The following is a 12,874-nucleotide window of genomic DNA, read 5'->3' as shown; positions in this document are numbered from 1 at the left end:
TTTTTTTTTTTTTGGTGAAAATATACATAGCCAAAAATACACCATTTCAAAAATTTCTACATGCACAGTTCAGTGACATTGACTACGCTCTTCCGATTGTGCTTCACTTTAGATGAAGGCTTACAGAACAAAATAGTTTCTCATTTAACAGTTAGTACACATGTTGCCCTATGACAATGGTTAACCACCTCACAACACATCAATGTGTGATTTTTTTAAAGGAATCTATATATATTATAGTGTTCAAAAAAACTTATACAAAAGAACCTGGAGGAAAACATACCAGATTGTTAACAGTAGTCAGTGTTGTGTGGTGGAATTTGAGCTTACTTATTTCTAAACATTGGAAGGGGGCATGGGAATATTTAATCACTGAAGTAGATTCATTCAAAGATTGTCTTAACATCTACTCATTCACAGATGGACAACTGGGATACAGAAATAAATCAGACCTAGACCCTAACCCCAGAGAAGTTTCCAGGTGGGTAGGAGTCCCTGGGTGGCACAAACAGTTAAGTACGTGACTACTAGCCAAAAGGTTGGTGATCAGAACCCACCAAGAGGTGCCTCGAAGACAGGCCTGGCAATGAACTTCTGTAAGGTCAGGGCTTATGGAGTACACATGAATCTGACACCATGCGTCAGAATGGATTCCACAGCAACTAACAGGTGTCAGCCAAGAAATAGAATAAATCAGTGAAGGTAGAGAGGGAACTGTGGAAAGGAGAGTCAGTGAAATATTCACTGAGGAGTGCCACGTGAACACCTGGGACGGGAACTCATTTCCCCCAGACTGCATTGTCTCCCAAGGAAATGAGACCCACACAACCACCACCCAAAGAGAAAAAGGAACATTTTCCCAAAAAGCAGAGGTGATGTTTGGCACAACCACATCTGTACACTGTGGCACACTCTCCTGGACCAGGTATAGTACAGAGAGGCTCAACCTAAGCAGCTGTCCCAACAAGCTGGGAATCCCAAGCCACCTTACTCCAAAAGGGCACTTCATGTACTTGTCTAGGACAGCTTGGAGGAATACTAATCTTGGTGGGTTTCATCCTCCTGTTGCTTTCCTATGTACAGGCAGAATGAGTGGGAGAAGCAGAGAAAAAGCAACTGAATGCAACAAGCATTTCTGACACCCATTCCTGCCAAAGGTTTCAGATCCCTGTTCTCAAGTTGCTGAAGGCCAAGTGGGAGAGGAAAACATAAAACAAGGCATAGAAAGTACAGCATGATAAGTGCTGGGAGGGGACCCAGGGGTGTGGGAGTCCAGAGGAAGGGACCAGTTAGGGCAGGTTTTCTAGTAGTGATTATATCTAAGCTCAGTTTTCAAAGTGACAAATGATCGGCCAGCTAACGAGTTGGAGATTGGGGTTATTGCAGCTCTATTTGAAATACCTGCCAGAAGAACTGGAGACAATCTTCAATTAAAAAAAAATGGTTAAGTACACTCTACTATATCCATACTATCCAATTCTTTGCAGCTGTATCCCCAGCACCTAGCACAGTGCCTGGCATACTGTAGACACTCAATAAAAATTTGCCAAATGAAAGAATGAATTCAAGTGGAGTGACAAATATCACAGAAAAGTGTTAATAATCATACTATTGAAAGGTCTCCTACAACTCAAGAAAGAAAACATAAACAGTGACAATAATAATAGTTACATCTCATCCTTACATTAATACTATGAGATATGATTGTCCCATTTTATAGATGAGGAATCTGAAGTTTAGTGAACCACATAGCTACTGAGTAAGAAAACCCAGATAAGACTGACTCCAGAACTCTTACATTTAACACACTACTCTTTACTGCCAACCCATTCCAAAAGTGGGCAAAGAACTAGATCAGGCAATTCACAAGAGGAAATATGCAAATGACCAAGAAGCATTTGAAAAGATAATCTTATTAATAATCAAAGAAAGGCAAATCAAAGCAACATTGAGATACCACTTCTAGTACTTATCAGATTAACAAAGATTTTTAAAATGTTTAAAATAGTGGATGCTATTGGAGAGTTTGTGAGAAAACAGACACACAAACACTCTCATACACCACTGGTGGGGATGTGTAGCACATGTATAGGGTAAATTGGCAGTATGAAAACTTTAAATGTCTACATACCCTTTGACCCAGGAATTCTTTTTTGTAGGGGGCTACTCTATACAAAATGCTCTCACATATGCCCAAAGATGTTTATTGCAACATTATTCATAATGAAGGTGGGAAAAATCCCTGGAAATAAAAGTCCATCAATAAAGGAATGGTTAAATAAATTATGGTACATTCAAATTCTGGAATATTATAGCTCCACTAAACAAAATGAATTTATGTGAAAAGATCTTTGTGGCATATTGGCATGTGGTCAAATGCGGAAAAAATAGTTTTTCAGATCAATATGTAGAGTATGATCCATCTTACATAAATATATTAATGATTATAATCTGCTCCACAGATGAAATTGTCTGGTTATGAGATAGTCTTGCTGCCCTAGGATAGAGAAGAGAAGAGGAAGAAGAGAGTGAGAAAAGGAGAACAAAATTCAAAAGAGATAAGGAGATGGTGATAGAAAAAAGAAGAAAGGGAACTTTAAATTTTTAACTCTGTATTTTAAGAGGGAAGTGTAGTGCTTAATGAGTATGGGTTCTGGAACCAGATTGCCTGGGTTCCTAGGTGGGCTCTGTACTTACTACCTGGATAATTGTGGATAAGTTAACTCACCTCTCCAAGCTTCAGTTTCTTCATATGTAACATGGGGATAATAGTACCTATCTCTCAATATCCTTATGAGGATGGGTAAATTAATCCGTGTAAAGCACTTAACAAAGGGTCTGGTGTGTAGTAAGTGCTCAGTCAACATTAGCTGTTATTTCTTTAGACCAGGCATTATGCTAAGTGTTTTCTGTCATGATGTTACGTAGTTACAATAACCCCAGGATGTAGTCATTATGGAAACTGAGGCTTAGAGCTCATAAGCACAACACTGTATCTAGATCTGACTCCAAAGCTCTTCCCACTTGTACTACAGTTGCTTCTGCGTTTTATTGTCCCTCTTTTATAGTTGAGGAAACCAAGGGTCAGAGAGGTGGGTTTGCTCAAGGTGCCCTAGCTATACATATTAACAGTCTGATTCCAAAGGAACTCATTCTACTACCCACGATAGAGGAGAGAAAGAAGATAGACAGGGGGAACCAGTGCTGGGTGAGGGGGGAGGTGAGAGGGGACTTCTTTGGGTTTTATCTCCAGCAGGGCCCTGAGATACCTTTGGGGCCAATGCAGGGCCAGGCCAGGGAAAGGCGGGGTGGGTGGAGCTGAGCCATAGAGGAAGGAATAAATGCCCAGTCCTGACCCATAGCACCCACCCGTCATTCGTTCGTCCTCAGTGCAGGGCAACAGGTAAGAGCTGCTTTCAGTCTGGTGCCCTCTCTCTGGTCTGCCTGCCCACCTCAGAGCTATGCCACCCACTGACTCTCTGGCCTGACTAGATCTGATATTCTCTGCGTCTGTTTCTTGGAATCTCTTTGTCATTTTCTTTTTTTCTCCTCCCATGTCTCTTTCTGTCTCTCCCTATTTTTAGTTTTCTTTTGTCTCTTTCCCCATTTTTTCTCATTAATTAGTGTTCAAGATCACTCTCACTTCACTTTATCTCTCTGACACTCTCGCTTTCTCTTTTTTCTTCCCTCTTGAGTTCTTCAATCTCTCTCTCTCTCCCTTTCTGTTTCTTCAACTCTCTATCTCAGTCTCCCTGACTTTCTTTCTCTATCTCTCTCTTCTTCTTCTCTGTCTCCCAGAAAAATGTCTTGATATTTCTCCCTGCAGTTCTCCATCCCTTCCTCTTTTATACGCCCGCTCTCTTCTTGGCTGACTGCACAGCCCAAAGGATCAGAGCCCAGGGGGACAGAGTTGGGGAGGAAAAACTGAGGGGGTGTGGAGATGGTAGCAATATTCAATTGGGTAGAAAGAGATTTGAGAGCATTGAGAGATTAGCAAAACTAAGGGGAGAAGGTGAAAAAGAAATGTTGTGTCACTGAGAGATTTGCATTCTCACCCTAATCCACTGGATTAGACAGGTTACTTACCCTCAGAAAAAAATGAGTTTGGGCTATGATTTTCACAACCCCTTCTGATTTTGATGTTGTCTTCTAAATTTTTCTGTTTCTAAGAATTTCTTATCCTCTAATTCCAAATATCTAAAATTCTTTACAATTCCTCATTAGTGGGGAGAGTGTGGTAGGGAGGGAAGTAAGGCTTGATGCTTCCAACTCCTGAGAAGTAACCACTTCCCTCCAGATCTAACTGATTCGTGCAAAGTAAGCCCACAAAGGCGAGGGAGGGAGCAAGGAATGTTACAATGATTTCTGGCTCTCCACTGGGGTAGGATTGTGGTTGGCCCTTCTGGCCCTGGGACTGCAGATTGGTGCTGACATAAGATGGGATTTTAAAAGTACAGGGAAAACTTTTGAGCAATGATCTGTCACTTGGCCTAAAATTCCAGTATCATTTCTTTGAGTTGCTTTGCATTGCTTTAAGAAGACCCTTGACAACGATTACCATACTTGGGTACACATGTTGTTAAAAGGTGGAATGAATGAATGAATGAATGAAATGAATGTTTAACAGTACCTGAAATTCTACTTTAGTTAGAGATCTGTTCCTTTGGTAAAGCCTTTACTGTAAAGGCATTTGTCACAGTTCAAAATCAAATGTCCTGGAAAGGGACTCATTAGGATACAGCAGAGGGGATAAATGTCTGGAGTCAGACCCTCAGTCAAGAAGATATGTACTAATATTTGAATCCTAGATCCATAGTGGTTAAGTTAGTGGGCTCTGGAACCAGATTGTCTAGGTTCAAATCCTGATCCTGCTACTTACTTGCTCTGGTTCCTGGACAGGTTACTTAATCTTTTTCTTCCAGAGCTTCGAACCTGTTCATTCTAGTTCGAACCGCTGCTGAGAATTTGCATTTCCACCCCAGATATACTGAATCAGAATCTACATTTTAACAAATCCCCAGGTGATTCTTATGTATAATAAATTTTGTGAGCCAGTGCTCTACTAATAGGAGCCCTGGTGGTGCAGTGGTTAAAGCAATCAACTGCTAACCAAAAGGTCTGTGGTTTGAAACCACCAGCAGCAACTCAGGAGAAAGATGTAGCAGTCTGCTTCCGTAGAGATTTACAGCCTTGGAAACCCTATGGGGTCGCTATGAGTCGGAGTCAACTCAACAGCAGTGGGTTTGGTTTGGGCTCTCCTAGTGGTTCTCAGAATTGGTCCCTACCCAGCAGCATTAACATCACCTGGGAACTTGTTAGAAATGCAAATTCTCAGCAAGGGGTTGAAATGGAACAAATGGGTTGGAAGCCCTGGTTTCTTCATCTTTAAAATAGAGATGATATTAGTGTTTCCCTCCCAGGTTGTTGTGAGAATTAAGTGAGTCAATGCACATGAAGCATTTACAACAAGGCCTGGCACAGTGAGTGCTCTGTGATTGTTTGGCTGTCAGAACCAGATGGGATATATGCAACTATCTAGTTCAATATCTGTGAGGAAACTGAGGCTCAGAGAGGGGAAGTACAGAGCCCAAGTTCACACAGTAAATTATAACAGGGTTGCGATAAGAATCAGGTCTTTAGCTTTCCAGATTTTCACTTTTCCTTTGTACCTTTGCTTTCCCTGCATTGAAAATGGAGGATATAAAAATAATAGTTAATACTCAATACTTACTCTGGGACAAACACACTTCTAAACACCTTATGTGGATTATCTTTCTGAATATTCACAACACCCCTGTGATGTAGGCTCTCCCTATTATAATCTACATTTTACAGATACTAAGATATACAGCAGGGAAATGACTTTTCCAAGGTCCCAGAGCTAGCATGGTAGGGTCAGGATTTAAACCAAGTAGTCTAACTCCAAAGCCTGTGCTTTGCCTAAAATGCTTCCTTGATTTAATTTTGCTCACCTCAGTCTTATGGTAGGCAGTGGGATGGAATGGAAACAGATTCCAGGTCATAAGGTTATGGGTCACAAAAATGGCCAAGCAAATTGAGGAGAAAATCCAAGAAGGGAGTCTCAGAAGAGGAGAAATTTGAACTGCAGCTTGAAAATCTTGAGAATTCAATAAGTTCCAAGAAGTAGTCTATACTTTCCCAGGACCCTGAGAATATCATGGCCAAAATTCCCTTGGAGATGATTGAACTTGTTCCAATTTTATACATGGGAGTAGACATTAAATCCACCACGGAGTTTGCCCCTAATATTGGAGCCATCTTTCCCATAATGAGCTCCAATGATGTTGTCATTATTGTTGTCAGTGTTGATGCTGGAGAAAGGAGTTTGCAGGAGCCTGGAAACTAGCCATTTTTCTTACCTATCTCTCCCTGGACCATCCAACCTCCTCCTTGCCAATAGCTAGGGTCACCCCCAGCCAGATGCTCAGACACGATTCCAGGAAGGGGCTCCTCTTCCCTCCCACGCCCTGCTCTCAGCCTGGGGAGTGGTCAGACCCCAATGGCGATAACCCCTGGGAACTTTATCTGTGGTCTGCAGGCTCAACCCTGAGTGCTTTAGCCTTTGCAGGCAGTCAGAGGAAGAGAAATTTATATCTCCAGATATGAGGTAGACATTGGATCGAATTTACTACCTACCATGTGAGGTAAACATTATTACCTCACATTTGACACATGATGAAAACTGAGATCCAGAGAAGGGAAATGACTTGTCCAAGGACACCCAACAAGGGAGTTGGGGAACTGGAATTGGAATATGAAAAGCTAACATTCGTTAAAAACTTACTACGTACCAGGCACTGTCCTAAAGGCTTAACATGGGTTATTTCATTTAATCCTTTCGACAACCCTTCTGCTTTCCCCAATTTCAGGGCTTGTATGCCCTGGCTACATACCAACCCAGGCTGCTGTGATATCCTGTGAGAGTGTGTGGGGGATTCTCTGTGATGGAACAAGGGGAAGGGATTACTTTGTGAGGTGGGGGGAGGGTGCTTGCTCTGTGAGATCAGGAAGAGAGGGGTGTTGCTCTGTAAGAGGTGAGGGAGGTTGCCATGTGAGGCGGTCAGGGCCACAATCTCCTCTTGATCTTGTCCCTCACAGCATAAGGCCCTATACACTGGAGGTGCTGTTAGATTCTGTTACCCCATTATCTCTCCCCTTGTCCTGTCCCTCACCTTGTCTTGCCCTCTGACTCTGGCTCTCCAACTTACCCTTTTTCTCTCATTCTGTTTATCCCTCTTCCTCTCTCTTTCTCTTGGTATCTCTGAGCCCTCTCTCCCCAACAAAGCTCCAACCTGCCTTAGCAGGTTGTCTCTATCCTTTGACCTTGTCATTTTCTCTACTCTCTTCTTTCTGTCCTTCAGTCTTTCTGTCATCTCCCTCAATAGGGCTGTGCGTCTCTTCCCCTAACTCTTCTTTGTTGGTCCCTCCCCAGTCTCTGGCAGCATTTCTCCTTTATCTTTTTTTTAATTTCTAATACTGTTTATTACAAATACTATTATCACTCCTAAAAAAATAATAATGGTACTGAGAATATGATATGTATTCTCTCTCTGTCTCTTTTCTTTTTATTAGTTCATTTGTTTTAATCAGGATTGACAAAAGGCTCAAATATTGCATTTGGTTATTATGTCTCAAGTGTTCTTTTAATTCATAGGTTAATTTTTCCTCTTCTTTTTCTTGCAATTAATTAGTAGGAAAAAAAAAACTCTTACAGAGTATCTCACATTGTGTACTTTGCTGATTTGTATTCCTGTGGTGTCATTTATTTACATCACTCATTCCCTTTTATTTTTGTAAATCGATCAGATTCAGGTTTGATTTTTTCCCTAGAATTCTTTATAGATGGTATTGTGTACTTCCTATTACATCACATCAGGAGGGACAAAATGCTTTGTTGTCTCTCTTTTTACAAATATTCATCCAGTTTTATTAGGTCATGTGAGCCGCATCCTTCCATTATAAAGTTCCTCTCAGCTTTTCACTGAACATTTCCAGCTGACATTTATGTTCACCATCTGAATCAATTTTGTTAGGGACTGCAAAATGAAGACATTTTGATTCTATAATTTCTTGCTTAATTATTATCTGAAATTCTTCTATAAAGATAGTTTTTCTACATCAACTGTGCAGTTACCTTGAAGTATTGTTTGTACAAGAAAGGTATCTTGCTTGAATCTTTATCAATTTTCAGAATAATGAGCTAATTCCTTAACATTTGGCTAAGTTCACAATGAGCTTTTTAAGTATTATTGTGAACAAATGGTGGTTAATGTTTCAAGCTGTTATTATTTCTTTTGATGCTGAAATTGCCCCATCTTTGGGCAGTGAAAACATTTTCAAGTTAGCTCCTGAGTCCTTTTGAGGACTTTCTAGTGAATGATATGCTCCACGCTCATCTTGTACATTTCTTGCCCAAGATCTGGAATCAACCATTTCTCCAAGGTTCCCTTTAATGGGGAAGGGTATTTAGAAGTCCCGGTCTAGTTGCTGGATTGTCCATTGTCTCTAGGTCTTTTCAGTAGTCAAAGCTAAAGGTTGGAAGTTCAAATTCATCCAGCAGCACCACAGAAGAAAGTCCTGGCAATTTGCTTCTAGAAATATTACAGCCAAGAAAACCCCATGTCGCAGCTCTGCTTCTTTGGAAAAGCAATGTAGGCTTTTTCCCCTCAATGTGGAATCTTGGGCAAGGCACTTCAACACTTTGAGCTTCAGGTCCCTCTTCCGCAAAATTGGAGTTGGACTGGAAGATCTCTCAGGCTTCTTTCAATTCTTAAGTTCTATGACTTGAAGAAATATATTTCTTAATGTAAGAGCAAAGGCTTTGGAGCCGGAGGAATCTGGATTAGAATCCCAGGTCTACCACTTCCTCAGTTTACAAACTCAGTTTCTTCATCTGGAGACAGGTAGAGAGCACTCCAGCACGGCCAGTCCAGCTATCAGAGCACCACGCCAGCCACGCATGCTTTTGAGGCTGAAGTGGCTCAGCTTCTTGTGTCCCTTGTCTCTTCAGCTTCTGCTTCCTGTGGCCTCTCGGCCCTCGGGCCTCACGCCCACATCTGCCCTGCTGGGGCAAGTGTTCCAAAGCTCTGTAGCTCCACCAGTATAAGTGCCTGGAGGCACCCCACTCTGCCAGGAAGCCTCCCGCGAACAGGCACTCAGCTCTCTCGCTCTGTTGGGTCGGCTCCGGTGTCATCTTGCACTGGTCTCCTGGTTCTGCTGCTGTTGGTTCTCTGCTGCTGCCGCTTTTCAGCTGCTGTAGGTTCTCTGCTGCGGCTCGTCCTCTGTCACTGCCGCACATCTATCTGTTCACAGTTTTAAAACCACTTCCACATTTTAGGTATCTGTTAGAGCAGCACCCCACTCTCTCGGTACCAAATTCTGTCTTAGTCATCTAGTGCTGCTGTAACAGAAATACCAGAAGTGGATGGTTTTAACCAAGAGAAGTTTATTTCCTCATAGTCAAAGTAGGCTAAAAGTCCAAATTCAGGGCGTCAGCTCCAGGGGAAGGCTTTTTCTCTCTGTCGGCCTTCTTCCCTTCAGTGTTCCCCTGGACTAGGAGCTTCTCTGCGCAGGGACCCCGGTCCGAAGGACGCGCTCTGCTCTTGGCACTGCTTTCTTGATGGTATGAGGTCCCCTTCCTTTATCTTTGTGCCTGACTGTGACTGTCTAACCCTGCCGGATTCTCTTCTCTCCTGCTCTCAATTCTTATGTCTCTGTCCCCAGTTTCCTGAGTCTTTGACTATTCCTCTAAGCTCCTTGATCTTCCCTTGTGTCCTTTTTGTGCCCCTTTGCCTGTCTGTCTGTGCCTGTACCCCTGTCTCTCCCTTTCCCTTTGTTGGTTTCTCTTTCTTAAAATATTTCTCTGTTTTGCTTGCCTCACTTTATCACTGTCCCTCTGTTTGCTTGCTAGTCCTCCCTCTGTTTCTCTTTGTATGTCTCTTTCTCTCCATCTGTATTCCTCTATCCCTCTCTTTGTTTCTGCCTGCTTTCTCTCATTCTCTCAACTCTTTCTCTGACAGAACTGTCTCTCTCTGCTCTGTCATTCAATCTCTTTGTCATTCAATCTCTCTCTCTCTCTCCCTCACTTGTCTCAGACTCTCTTCTGTTTCTCATCATCCTCTTGTCCTCTGTCCTTCTGGATCAATCCTCCTCTTCCTGTCTGTTCCCATCGCTATCCCATCCCCCTTTCCCTCTGGCTTTGGTCTCCTTCTCTCCCTCAATTTCTATTCTTCTAACTCCACCACCACCACAACTTTGTCCTCTGTCTACTTTCCTCATTTTCCCTTTCTTTTTATTTTCCTCTGTCTCTTCCCCTACTCCCCTTCCCTTTCCTCCATTTGAGTCCCTGTTTATTTGTTAATTTACTCTCAAATGCAACACATATTTATTGAGCACCTACTATATGCCACTTGATTGCTTTTTCTATGACCTCTCTGTCCCCTTTCTCTCCTCTCTCTTAATCTCTGCCTCTTGCCTCTTTCACTGACTCATCGACTATGGCTTTGTGCCTTGTCTTCCAGCCCCATGGGGTCCCACTTTTGCTTTCTCCCTTATCTGTGCTTTTTTTTTTAAGCCAGAAGCAAATCCACAGACAGAAATATAGCAGCCTGGAGGCACATGGTCTGTAGGGCCTGGAGCCTGCTCTTTCTTCCTGTTCTCTGAATCTCCATAAACTGGTACTTGTAGCCTCCAGCTCCTTCTCCCTCCTTTGGCTGGGCCTGCTCAGGAAATGCTCTGGGCTGAGCCTCAAGAGCCCTGATAAGTAGCATCTGTCTGTATTGGCAGGCCAGTATTCTTAGAAAGAGTCTTGGCCTTAAGTGTTGTCCAAACGATTGGTAGGTTGTTAACTCTCATACCGCCACACACAAACACATTTCAGTGATCCTCATTATCACAAAACGGGTCAGTGGCAGAGCCTGAGTCTGAATCCAGGCTTCCTGACTTCTAGTTGATATTCTTTCCTCCACCACTTTGACTAGGGGTCAGTTTCCTATTTCCTCCTCTCTGATGCCCTATTGGTACATTTTAAAATTGGGGAAAAAGTTCTTACCCTGGGTAAGGCAACAGGCATTGGATGGGAAGCTAAGGACAAATGATCCAGCACAGGAATGACCCTTGGCTTTAGCCAGGCCCTCATGACAGAATCTCATCTGTTCCCCACCTTCTGCAGGACTTCGGGCTCAAGATGGTGGCAGTGGCCCTGTTGCTACAGTGCTGCCCAGTGCTGTCCCGGGGTCTCACAGGCCTCTTGGGCAAGGTGGTTAAGACTCACCAGTTCCTGTTTGGTGTTGGACGCTGTCCCATCCTGGCCACCCAAGGACCAACCTATTCTCAAATCCACTTTGAGGCAACCAAGGCTGGAGGAGGTAAAAAGAGGCTATGGGGAATGGGAAGACTTTCTAGGTCTTGGAAAAATAAAGACACAAGGTTGCAAGTCATATTGGCCATCGTTGCCTAATAATTAGGAGGGGTCATGTGAAAAGTGTTAAGGCAGGATGAACTGGCCTAAAAAATATACCTGTGATCTGACTTCTGATGAGTTTTCTAGAAACAGCCTGACTCTCATGCCCCTCACACGCTATACTCCAGTCATGCTGAAACTGCTTAAAATTTCCTGAATCAACCCTATTGTCTTGAGCTTTTGTGCTTTTGCTCCTGTACTTTCTTCAGCTTCAGATGACCCTCTCCCTATATCCTTTGTCTTAGTCATCTAGTGCTGCTATGACAGAAATACTACAAGTGGATGGCTTTAACAAAGAGAAATTTATTTTCTCACAGTCTAGTAGGCTAGAAGTCCATATTCAGGGTGTCAGCTCCAGGGGAAGGCTTTCTCTCTGTCGGCTCTGGAGGAAGGTCCTCCTCATCAGTATTCCCCTGGACTAGGAGCTTCTCCATGCAGGAACCCCGGGTACAAAGGACGCACTTTGCTCCTAGTGCTTCTTTCTTGGTGGTATGAGGTCCCTACTCTCTGCTTGCTTCCCTTTCCTTTTATCTTTTGTAAGATGAAAGGTGGTGCAGGCCACACTCCAGGGAAACTCCCTTTACATTGGATCAGGGAGGTGACCTTAGTAAGGGTGTTACAATCCCACCCTAATCCTCTTCAACATAAAATTACAATCACAAAATGGAGGACAACCACACAATACTGGGAATCATGGCCTAACCAAAGTGACACATATTTTTTGGGGACACAATTCAATCCATGACACCTGAGTATCTCATATTTTTCCTTCATTACTTAGCTTGGGCATCACCTCCTCTGATAAGCCTGCCTAGACCCCCGGCCTGTCCAATTCCAATTCTGGGTCATGTCCCCTCCCTCTTCTGGACTTCCATAGCCTCTGTCTTCCTTCCCATCCCAGCACTTATTACAATGTGTCTTCAGTATGTGTCATTCCACCAGCCTAGAAGCTGAGATAGGGCTTTGGCATAAAGTAGGTCTCGGTAATCATTGTTGAACTGAACTTATGGCTAGAAATTAACCCCCACTTACTCTGTTGCCTTTTCATAGACTCTCCATCTTCGGTCAAGGGCCACTGTCCCTTCATGTTGTCAGAACTCCAGGATGGGAAGAGCAAATTTGTGCAGAAGGCAGCCCCAGAAATCCAGGAGGATGTGAAGGCTTTCAAGAAAGGTTGGAGTCAAATCCCACCTCATCTAACCTCTACTTGAACCCACTTCATCACAGTCCTGAGCTAGGCTAATCCAAAGGCATCTAGTACACATCCCATGATGGGAAGTCCAGTCTTTTCCAGGAAAGCCATGGTAGGCAATAACTTAGATTGTGCACTGAAATATAGGCCCCCACCTCAGTTCTAACACACACACACACACACACACACACACACACACA

At 43.2% G+C, this 12,874-nt stretch overlaps 1 protein-coding gene across 1 annotated transcript in view; it reads left to right on the top strand.

Moving 5' to 3' along the window:
• Nucleotides 1–3,279: 3,279 nt before the first annotated feature.
• ALAS2 (5'-aminolevulinate synthase 2) overlaps nucleotides 3,280–12,874 on the top strand; it is a 29,226-nt gene continuing 19,631 nt past the window's right edge. Inside the window, exons 1-3 of the mRNA XM_004389139.1 lie at nucleotides 3,280–3,403; nucleotides 11,192–11,387; nucleotides 12,533–12,655. Coding sequence (XP_004389196.1) covers nucleotides 11,207–11,387; nucleotides 12,533–12,655 — 304 coding nt within the window. The 5' untranslated portion in view covers nucleotides 3,280–3,403; nucleotides 11,192–11,206. The remainder of the gene's footprint in view (nucleotides 3,404–11,191; nucleotides 11,388–12,532; nucleotides 12,656–12,874) is intronic.

Source organism: Trichechus manatus, unplaced genomic scaffold, assembly GCF_000243295.1.
Source record: "Trichechus manatus latirostris isolate Lorelei unplaced genomic scaffold, TriManLat1.0 scaffold00233, whole genome shotgun sequence".
Classification (NCBI taxonomy): Eukaryota; Metazoa; Chordata; class Mammalia; order Sirenia; family Trichechidae; genus Trichechus; species Trichechus manatus.
The sequence above is the reverse complement of the archived record's forward strand: the minus strand, read 5'-3'. Positions and strand labels throughout refer to the sequence as shown.